Genomic DNA, 11,496 nt, shown 5'->3' on the forward strand with positions numbered 1-11,496 from the left:
TAAGTGGGTTCCTGGATTTCCTGTTCTACTCAGGTGTTTCTAATCCATTACTAGCATTATTTGTTTTCATGCTCAAATTGTCCTCACTTAGCCAGTGGGAGTCCCTTCAGGCTGGCTTCTATGCTCTTTTGATAGGGGAACCACCGTGAAATGTGTACTTTATGGGTAGTGTATCTTAATTCTTGAACTTTTTTCTACCCCAAAGTCATGAAGATCATTTTTCTTTTCTAAAAGCTTTATTATTTTACCTTTTACATTTACATTTCAATCTAGTTGGAATTGAAGTTTACACATAATATGAAATAGAGGCTAGTTTAATTTTTTTCAGTACAGTTACCTAATTGACTGAGAGGCTTTTATTGAAAAGCGCATCCTTTCCTACTGTGTAATGCCACCTGTATCATGAATCAAGCGTCCATATATCAATGTTTCACTGAGCTCTTTTGGGTTCTGTTCGCTTATCCCTGCACCAGCTCCACACTGTCTTCGTGACAGGGGCTGAATGACACATACTGAGAGCTGGTACAGCAAGTTGTCCCTCTTTATTTTTCTTCAAGTGGTACGGGATATTCTTGGCTCTTTGCAGTTCCACTTTTTTTTTTTTTTTACACCTTTGATATATAATTCTATGATCTGCACATATTTAAGTTGTGTAGTTTGAGTTTGACACATGTATACAACTGTGAAGCCATAACCCCAATTAAGATAATGAACATAGCCACCCCCCCTCCAAAGGTTTCCTCATATATCTTTGTAATCCATCCTTCCCTCCCTCTCAACCCTGTCTTCAGGTAACCATTCATCTGCTTCCTATCACAATAAACTAATTTGCATTTTCTAGAATGTTATATAAAGAGAATCATTCAAAATGACATTTTCTATGTGTAAAACACATACAAAAAGTATATACTTTTCTTTTTTGGTGGGTGGCAGGATGGGTGGGTGCTGGATCCTTTTACTTGGTATAATTATTTTGAGATTTCATATGTTGATTGGACATTGGGTTATTTCCTGGTTTTTGACTGTTACAGATAAAGCTATTGTGAACATTTGTTTATGAGCCTGTGTGGAGTGGGGAAAGAAAAACCTTTCTAGCTAGACCTTTCTAGCAGGGTTCCAAGCCAAGGATCCATAAAATAGACTAATAAAACACATATTAGTCTAAGGACTAATTTCCTCAGTACATAAAAATAAGTATCCAATAGAAAAGTGGACAAAGAAAATGAACAGTGAGCTGCCAGAGATGACTGTAGTAAGATATTGACTGTGGAATTGCTTGTTATAGCAAAATACTGGAAATAACCTAAAGGACCATCAGTAGGTGACTATTAAATTATTATACATATTCTACTGTCCTGATACAGTATGGTCATCAAGAAGTTTCAGAACAATTTTTGTAGGACACTGTGCTGGAAAGAAAATAAGAGGACAATATTATTATTATTATTATTATTATTTTTTAAGATTTTATTTATTTGACAGAGAGAGACAGCGAGAGAGGGAACACAAGCAGGGGGAGTGGGAGAGGGAGAAGCAGGCTTCTCGCGGAGCAGGGAGCCCGATGCGGGGCTCGATCCCAGGACCCTGGGATCATGACCTGAGCTGAAGGCAGACGCTTAACGACTGAGCCACCCAAGTGCCCCAAGAGGACAATATTATTAAATATTACTATTTAATGATAAATATTAATGCTTACATATGCATGGATGTCTTGCAAGGAGAGAAACTGACAGTGGTTGCCTTTGGGGAGGGAAATTGGAGGCCTGGAAATAAGGGCTTGGATATAGACCTACATTCTACTGTATCTCCTATTCTTTTTTTAATGTTTTATGAAATGCCTTTATCTTTAAAAACTAAAAATTAAATGTCACCCTCTTAAAACCCCAAAGCATTGATTGTCATGTTCTCCAAATGGCTTAAGGTGGCTGGTTAATTTTAGGTAAACTATATATACTGTCACAGTGACTCAGTTTCCCCGTTTATAAATGGGGGTGAAAATAGTACTGAGGCTTACTTACACAAACCCATGAAGTGCTTTAGAAAAATGCTTGGTGCACAGCAAGCTCTGAATAAGGGCTCCCAGTTAAGGTGTTTACAGATGAATGACCTGAAATGTTAGGCATGCTGCAAATCATTTTGCTGAGACAGAACCATACGGTGGAAATTTTCTTAGTAGACAGTGAGGCAGGGCAACCTTGGGTCTTTAGTTTGGATAGGTATCTTTGAGCAGCATCCTAATCTGGTTCTGTCACCACATCACTAACTTCTCTGCATTTGTCTTGGCTGTGTCAACTCTAAGGTGCCTTATATTGATCCTTCTGTAATTCTAATTTCAGGACACCTCCTACCTCTTCATCACTGGCCCGGATGTTGTGAAGTCTGTCACCAATGAGGATGTTACTCAGGAGGAGCTTGGTGGTGCCAGGACCCATACCACCATGTCAGGTTAGAGGCCTTGAGGCTCACCTTACTGTTCTTTTTTTTATTTAATTTAATTTAATTAATTTATTTATTTGACAGAGAGAGACACAGCGAGAGAGGGAACACAAGCAGGGGGAGTGGGAGAAGTAGAAGCAGGCTTCCGGCAGAGCAGGGAGCCCGATGCGGGGCTCGATCCCAGGACCCTGGGATCATGACCTGAGCCGAAGGCAGACGCTTAACGACTGAGCCACCCAGGCGCCCCTCACCTTACCGTTTTTAACCATTGAGTAGTAATGTACTGGACGTCATACTCGACGCCATTCTCGACGCCATTCTCGACGCCCTTCTCGACGCCCTTCTCGACGCCCTTCTCGACGTCATACTCGACGTCATTCTCGACGTCATACTCAACATTGTATGACAAATATCAATTTTTACAAAATTGGTATTTACCAGCTCTACCATTTGCTTCATATCAGTTGGCATCCTGAGAGAATAGTGACAATCTTTTATAAATATCACTGTAGTGTGGTATATTTACTACAGATATAATAATAAAGATAGATTTAGTAGCTCAAATTTGTTAAAACGAAACAAAAACAGGCTACTACTAAGCTTTGATAGTCTTTAAAATTTTAAAACTAACTGAAATGGTGGTTACAAGAGATACGATATATAAATATATGTATATATGAACACATGTAAGTACACATATACACATGTAAATACATATATACACATATATAAATACACACACTGTTGAACCTTTAAAAAAAAATGCTGTATTGTGACTTTCTTTTAATCCAAAGTTGAGGTATGTCTTAGATGGCAGTATTACCAATTGCCCTTGGCTAGGTACAGTCATAATGTGATGGTCATGGCCCATATTTTTACAAACTTGGTCATAGCTTCTCATCTTTTCGAGGTTATGTGCCACACGTGCAGAGTTCAAAATGTATAAAGATTATTCTGTTCTTTGGACTGAAACAAAGGTTACTATTATACAGAGGCATAGAATTGGGAGTGGGGCATGAATCTGACATTAATGAAGACTTTGTTGTTGGAGTAGTGATGGGAATTCCATATATTTTTGGAAAAAGACATCAGGTTGTGAAAGGATTGTCTATGACGAAATAAGCAGTGTAAGTGAAGGCAGGAGAAATTGCTTCTTTGAAAGATTTCAAAGCGATGAGAAGCTGCTATGACCAATTTACACACTTCAGTGTACTGTGGTTAAGGCATTGGATTATCACTTAGATGTCAGCATTTCTTTCTTAGTAAGTTACATTTCTCTTACATGTGTGAAGTCTTCCATTTGATGAAATATATATATATATATATATATATTTTTTTTTTTTTTTTTTTAAGAGATGGCGGGGAGGGGCAGAGGGAGTGGAAGAGAGGGAATCTTAAGCAGGCTCCGTGCACAGTGGAGAGCCCGACCCAGGGCTTGATCTCAAGACCACGAGATCATGACCTGAGCCGAAATCAAGAGTTGGATGTTTAACTGACTGAGCCACCCAGGCACCCTGATTTTTAATTTTTTTTTAAGTCAGAGCTCTTGATTCCTCCTACCCACCAAAGTTGCTCCTTTTCCACCTCAGGTTGGCATCAGCTTTGACTCATTCCTTGCCCTCAGCTCTGCTCAGCTCTGTCTCCAGCATACAGCTAGAAGGAGAACTCCTCCTTGCTGACTGCCCCACAGTTGGTCCTCACACCCTTGTCTCAGGGTTTAATTGGCTGCAGTTTTTCTTTGTACTGGGATCTAAAATAGTGTTGAATATTGGTGACATCTGATGTATTTAGCTGTATCTCCAGAGCAAGGCCTAAATGGTGCTCTATACATATTTTTCCTTGTTTTTAAAACAGCTTTATTGAGATATAATTTATGTATTATACATGTGACATACTCATTTAAAGTATACAAGTCAATGATTTTTATGTATTCAGTGTTTTTTAGTTATCACCATAATTTTAGAACCTTTTCATCATCCTCAAAAAGCCTTGCATCCATTAGCATTTGCTCCCCATTTCCCCCCAGTCTACCTCTAGGCAGTCACTGATCTACCTTCTGTTTCTGTGGATTTGTCTATTCTGAATATATATGGAATGGAAATAAATGGAGTCCTGCCATATATGGTCTTTTGTGAGTAGTTTCTTGTCCTTAGCATACCATTTTTAAGGTTAATCCATGTTGCAGCATGGATAATATTTCCATATATAACTGTACCACATTTTATGTATTCATTGATCAGTTGAACATTTGGATTATTTCCACTTTTTGGCTGTCATGAATATGCTGCTGTAAACATTCTTGTGCAAGTTTTGTGTGACAGGTTTTTTGGTTTCCTTTGGGTATATACCTAGGAGTGGAATTTCTGGGTCAAATGGTAACTCACTTTTTGAGGAACTGCCATGCCGTCCTTCAAGGCAGCTGCACCAATTTTTAAGTATTTCTTGAATAAAAGAATTCTGTGTTGAGCACGAAACGTTTTATTCAGCGGATATTCATTGCGTGCCTGTGTCAAGCATTGTTCTGTGTGCTGGGAATACCTTTGTGAAAGAAAAAAGACCCCTGCCTCTGTGGAGCTTATGTTTTAGCACAGGAGATGGACCATAAACAACCTGATAAATAAGGACATTGTGCAGTATGTTAGAAGGTAATCTGTGTTATTGAAAAAGTAGAACAGGGTAAAGGGGGCCTGGGATTGTTGTGGTTTGAAATAGGGTAAGAGCAGGCCTCACTGTGAGGGTAGCAGTCGAGCAGATCTGGTGTTAACGGCATGAACGTCTAGGGGAGAAACAGTGTAGGCGGAGGGAGTAGCCGATGCAAAGGCCCTGAGGAGGGAGGGTGGCTGGCATATTCAGTGAACAGCAAGGAGGGTGATTGGAGACATGGCATAAATCTGGCTTAAAAAGCTCAGTTTGGCTGCTGAGTGGAAAAGAGGCGGTAGGGGAAACGGTGGGAGCAGGGAGTCTGGGAGAGAGTTTCTGGCCCTACTTTCTCTGTCATGTCTGGGGCGTTGTTTGGCGGTTCTGTGATTTCAGAGTGTTCTTGAGGAATGATGGCTTCGTTCCTCACTAGGGCCAGGTGGTTCCCCTCCTTGCCCTCCACCATTCCTGAATACCATGACATGTGCCGGCCATTAGTCTTTTCTTTTTTTATTTTTCAGCTTTATTGAAAGCTAAGTGACCTATAACTAGGTGTAATTCTTGATGTGGGACTACAGTGGCTGAGACGGGCCTGGGCTCTCCCCTGTTAGAACTGACACTCTAGGGGAGATGTCATGCAGGAAACAGGGAAATGGACAGACAGGTGTGGCAGGGAAGGGTGTGAAGAAAACTCCCGCACAGGATGGGGATGGCACATGAGGGCCGTGGGGAATAAAGACGTGACCCTGCTGAGATGTGGGTGCAGAGCCGAGGGAACAGGCTGCACAAACTGCAGGTCAGCCTGAAGGTGGGGGGTCTGTGGTGTCCCATCCTTGCAGAGCTGTTGGCACAGTCTTCTGCAGACATGCCCTTGGACGGACAGGTGGACGTGGAGCCGCATCTTTGGGCTGACAGGTGGCCAGGCCCATTATAGCCTCTCTGTTTTCTCAGGTGTTGCCCACAGAGCTTTTGAAAATGATGTTGATGCCTTGTGTAATCTCCGGGAGTTCTTCAACTACCTGCCCCTCAGCAATCAGGACCCAGCTCCCATCTGCGAATGCCATGATCCCAGGTAAGTTGCAGGAGGCAGCACCAACTCTCATTTTGCAGGTTGGCTTGCCCTTTTCTGGCTCCTCTGCCCTGGCAGGACCTCCAGGGCCCACCCTATGGGGCAGCTTGGAGTAGACTGGAGTGGAGCCAGCGAGGTGCTCAGGTGTTGGCATGTGGTGGCATGTCTGAATACAGGAGCAAAGAAAAATTTTATTTCTATTCACTTTTTTCCTCTCTGTAATATCTGATCAATAGGGGCGCGTGGGTGGCTCAGTCGTTAAGCGTCTGCCTTCAGCTCAGGTCATGATCCCAGGGTTCTGGGATCGAGCCCTGCATTGGGCTCCCTGCTCAGTGGGAAGCCTGCTTCTTCCTCTCCCACTCCCCCTGCTTGTGTTCCCTCTCTTGCTGTCGCTCTCTCTGTCAAAGAAATAAAATCTTAAAAAAAAAAAAAAAAAAAATCTGATCAATAGCTTGGGAGTAAACAGTGCCCCCCCCCACCCCAGTTGACGTCTGAGTCTTGATTTGTCCAGAATTGGATATGGAAGTATTTTTTGTTTTGACGTGAAATGTGAAATGGTGTAGACAGCATGCCCTTTAGGAAACGTGCCTGTATACCTCTGCTTGTGGCAGTCCAGGGGAAGGGTGAATTGCTGGCCACCTAGTGAAGACTTTCTCTCCTTCTTGCTATTGGGGCCACTGCCTGATACGGGGGCACCACTGAGAAAGCCAGAGGTTCACCTGGGGAACTATTCTCCAGATCTCTGGCTGCTTTCTCTCCATTTTGTTTCCACTCTGAGGTGCAGACTTCAGATTCAAACTAGTTCAAACTCACTTGACCTGGACTTCGTTTTGCGGAAGGAATTTAGAATTCTAGCTCATAGGAAGAAGACATTTTTAGATACTGCTCTGTGGGGTGGACCTGGGTTCTTACCTGCCTCAGCCCCACCCTTCAGAGGACCTAACCAGTGGCGTATTATGTGTAGTCACAAAATGGAGGGTGGTCACAGACCCAGAGTGATGGGCACAGCCTCCTTTTCTGAGAATCTATCCTATTTGGGGTTCTTGAAAAGTTTAGGACATCATTTGAAGGTATTAGGGCCCAGAGGCCTAGGAATGACTAAATATCCTGCTTAGGCCCAGCCATATCTCCTTCCCATATGATCCCAGAGTAGCTATATATATAAGTAGCAAATAAAAAGTAAGGGAGGACTTAATCCAGTGGGGCTATGCTCTGATACCCTAGTGTAGAGTTCTCTGGGAAGTTGGGCTTGATGGGGTATGTGGCTTTACCAAGGCCAAACTTCAGCCCAGGTGTACACCTCAGGGCCAGAACAACCCCTGTCTACCCACATGGGCCAGGAAGGGATGAGAGCATGTGGAAGAGGGGCATATTGCTGCCGAGTCCTCCTGTGGTGTGGGAGTGGGCCCTGGCGGGCTCCCTGCTCAGCCACGTAGATGTATGAGGAAGCAGAGAGCCATGAGCCTAGGTGACTGGTTAGTCCTCAGTGATTCTCCCCACCAGAGGGCCTGCAGTTTTTTTTTTTTTTCTTTTTTTCTTTTTTTTTTAAAAGGAGCTCTGGCAGGTTTATTTTCCAATAGGGAATGTGAACCCACAGTTTTCAATAGCAGAACTCTGACTTTGCATTTCCAAGTCCTTGTTTTTTTATTTTTAATGTCTCAGGAAGTGAGAGCAGGACTTGCTAAAACAGTGTCGTCTTCACTGCAATGTCGTGTAGTGCCTCCACACTATAGGAGGTATTCAGAGAGGATAAATGAGGGAACCACATTCAGGAGAATAAGCTCATTTTCCCCCCTGTAAGTCAAAACAAAGCTCTTTTGGGTTACTATCAAACTCAGGTTCAGTTTGACATGGTGGTAAGAAAGGAATACATCTTTCAGTATACTTTGCAAGCCCAGCGGGGACAGAATCCTCTCACTCCTCCCCTCCCCATGATGTCTCTCCCATCCCCCAGCCACTGGCTCTTCCTGTGTTGATTGTATTTCCTTCTTTTTCTATCCAAAGTGGCCGTATGGTTCCAGAGCTTGACACAATTGTCCCCTTGGAATCGACCAAAGCCTACAACATGGTGGACATCATACACTCTGTAAGTGCCACATCTGCCAGTCTTGCCTGTGCTAGCTCAGCCACGTCCGTGGTCCTTGTGTTTGGCGTAGGGAGGAAGTGCCAAACCCACAGACTTTAACATTGGGCAACACAGGCAGAGCATGTGGTGGGTGCAGGACAGGGGCCACTCAGCAGTGTGTTCTAGGAAGAGCTAGTGGCGGTAGCCATCATACAGCTCTCCTGTCCTTGAAGGCTGGAGGGAGGAGGAGCCAATTGGATCAGTAGATTTCAGGGGTCTTTAGACAGCACTGAGAGGTGCATAGAGAGGGGTCCATGCCCCCAAAGTCTGGAGTTGAGGCCAGGGAGACTTTTTGTTAGGTACCTTTGTTTGGAACCTTACGCTCAGTGGGCATTTGTTTCTCTAGAGAGATGGAGAGCAAAAGTACATGTGGCATGGGTAGTTTTAGGTCCAAAAAAAGGTTTTTGGCCCAAAGAAGGTAAAAATAGGGTAGGGTCTCTATCATCAGCTCCCCTAATTCTCTTCTTGCTCTTTGGAGCCCCAGCTGTCTGTGGGGCCTGTGGCTACTGGAGGAAAGCCCCAGAGCCCTACTCTAGCTGGACTGGGCCCTCAGTGTGCCTGTCTGACCTCCTCTCAGCACCTGTTCTTATTTTCTTTACTTCCTAAGGCTAGATCTAATCCCTTCCATTTCTGCTCTCCACTCTGGTCAGATGACTTGGGCATTTCCTTCATGGAGAAAATTGAGAGTATAAGGTTCCTTACTCCCTGTAGGTGACCATTTCTCCATCTCACCATCCTTCCATGTCTCCTCAGACTCAAAGAATGAGATGCTTCCACCTGGGCTTCTGGCCATCCTTCCCCATCTGGTGTCTTGCCTTCTTGACCAGTTTGTGTAAATCTCTTAATTTCTTCTCCTTTTAATTCCTCCCTCTAGCAATAAATATATAAACATGCATAGATTTTTTTTTTGTCTGCTTTTTAAGAAAAACAAAACCCCTCTTAACCCAAACCCCTCTTAACCCAGTTTAATTGCTGCCCGAATTCTTCTCTCCCTTTTCATTTAAAGCCCTCTTGTCTCTTCTTTCCTCCTCACTGGAATCTGGCCTCTGGTTTTCTCCCTCTTGAATGACAGACCTGCTAATGACTTCTCTAGTTACTAAGTCTTGGGGACTAAGGTATTAAATATAGTTACAGAGGTAATTATTATGAAGAAATACTTTTCTTGAGTAACAAAAAAAAGTGTATTGAATGGATCAAATGCAATGCATCACATAGAGAAACAGAAGCCTGCCTCCCTGGTGATCTCAGGCCAGTCACTCTTTCCACGCAAGCCTCTGAGGGAAACCACCATCCTGACTTTTGACGGTGTAAATTAGGTTTATTTGTTTTTTTTAATCCATTGTATAAGTGGAATCCTATGGTGTTCTGTATCTTCTTTGACTCAACATTGTGTTTGTGAGATTTGTCCATGTTGTTCTCATTGGTCTCTTTAGTCTCTTATATGAACAGACCACAGTTGATCTACTGTTCGTGGGCATTTGGGTAGTTTCTAGTTTGGGACTGTTATGAATATGTTGTGTAATTTGGTAAGTAAATTACACATTTCTCTTGGATCCATACCTTGGAGTGAAAGTACCACATCATAGGGTGTGCATGTGTTTACTTTACTAGATATTGCCAGAGGGGTTTCCAAGGGATTATGCCAATTGGCACCCCCATCAGCAGCATCTAAGGGGTTCCAGTTGCTTCACATTCTCTTCAACACTCAGCCACTACCATGGTGCCTTCATTATTGAGAGTTTACAGGATGCTTTTACATCTGGTAGGAATAGTTCTTTTTTTTTCCCCCCCCTATAATGTTCAGTTAGCCAGCATATAGTACATCATAAGTTTTTGTTGTAGTGTTCAATGATTCATTAGTTGTGTATAACACCCCGTGCTCATCACAACACATGCCCTACTTAATACCCATCACCCGGTTACTCCCATCCCCCTCCCTTCTGTAACCCTCAGTTTGTTTCCCTTGATGACTATTTTTTCAGAGTTTCCTTGCCTGGTCTTGCTTATTTGCCTTTCCATATGAATTCTAGAATCTGTTCGTCTTGTTTTGTGGGCAGTGGTGGTGGAAATAGGGAATCCTGTTGTTTTTATTGAGGTCCTGTTAAAATCATGCACTAATTTGGGATAATTGACGTCCTTATGTATCTGGAACAATCTAAAAACATAGATTGCATTTTTATTTGTTAAAGTGTACTTGTTCCCCCTTGAGGATTCTTTTAAAGATTTCCTTGTATAGGTTGTTCATATTTTTTAAGTTTATTCCTAAGTATCTTATCTTTTTATTATAAAGGGAGTGTTTTCTATCTTCTAAACATTTTTTAAGGTGTATTTAAGTTACTGATTCTGCTGTCAGTTTTCTATCCTATTGTCTATTAAGTTCTCATTATTTGTAAAAGTTTTTTACTGTTAATTTTTTGGGGGTTTTGAAGTGTAATAGTATACTATCTACATGAATATAGTTTTTTATTTTTTTATTTTAAGATTTATTTATTTGACAGGGAGAGCACAAGCAGGGGGAGTGGGAGAGGAAGCAGCAGACTCCCCTCTGAGCAGGGAGCCTGATGCGGGGCGTGATCCCAGGACCCTGGGACCATGACCTGAGTCGAAGGCAGATGCTTAATTGACTGAGCCACCCAGGCGCCCCTGAATATAGTTTTTTAAATTAAGTTTTTAATTTTAATTGCAATAGAGTTAACATATGGTGTTATATTAGTTTCAGGTATACAATATAGTCATTCAGTAGTTCCATATGTCACCGGTACTCATCACAAGTGCACTTCTTAATCCCCACCACCTATTTCACTCATTCCCCACCCACCTCTCCTCTAGTAACCATCAGTTTCTTCTCTATAGTTAACAGTCTTTTTCTTGGCTTCTCTCTCTCTCATTTTCCCTTTGCTCATTTGTTTTGTTTCTTAAATTCCACATGTGAGTGAAATTATATGGTATTTGTCTTTCTCTGACTTATTTTTATCGTTATACTCCCTAGCCATCCTTGTTGTTGCAAATGACAAGATTCCATTCATCAATCGACAGACACTTGGACTGCTTCCATATCTTGGCTATTGTAAATAGTGCTGCTATAAACATAGGGGTGCATGTATCTCTTTGAATTAGCGTTTTTGTATTTTGGGAGTAAATACCCAGTAGTGTGATCACTGGATTGTAGGGTAGTTCTATTTTTAACTTTTTGAGGAACCTCTATACCATTTTCCACAGTGGCTGCACC

General features: G+C 42.4%; 1 protein-coding gene across 4 annotated transcripts in view; it reads left to right on the forward strand.

Moving 5' to 3' along the window:
• Positions 1–11,496, forward strand: part of PCCB (propionyl-CoA carboxylase subunit beta) — a 91,535-nt gene that overhangs the window by 33,349 nt on the left and 46,690 nt on the right. For all 4 annotated transcript variants that reach the window (XM_006727913.3, XM_031035199.2, XM_081826809.1 and 1 more), the window contains 3 exons: positions 2,337–2,445; positions 6,025–6,145; positions 8,147–8,228. In XM_006727913.3, coding sequence (XP_006727976.1) covers positions 2,337–2,445; positions 6,025–6,145; positions 8,147–8,228 — 312 coding nt within the window. The remainder of the gene's footprint in view (positions 1–2,336; positions 2,446–6,024; positions 6,146–8,146; positions 8,229–11,496) is intronic.

Source organism: Leptonychotes weddellii, chromosome 1 (genome assembly GCF_054177405.1).
Source record: "Leptonychotes weddellii isolate Sample4059 chromosome 1, ASM5417740v2, whole genome shotgun sequence".
Taxonomy (NCBI): domain Eukaryota; kingdom Metazoa; phylum Chordata; class Mammalia; order Carnivora; family Phocidae; genus Leptonychotes; species Leptonychotes weddellii.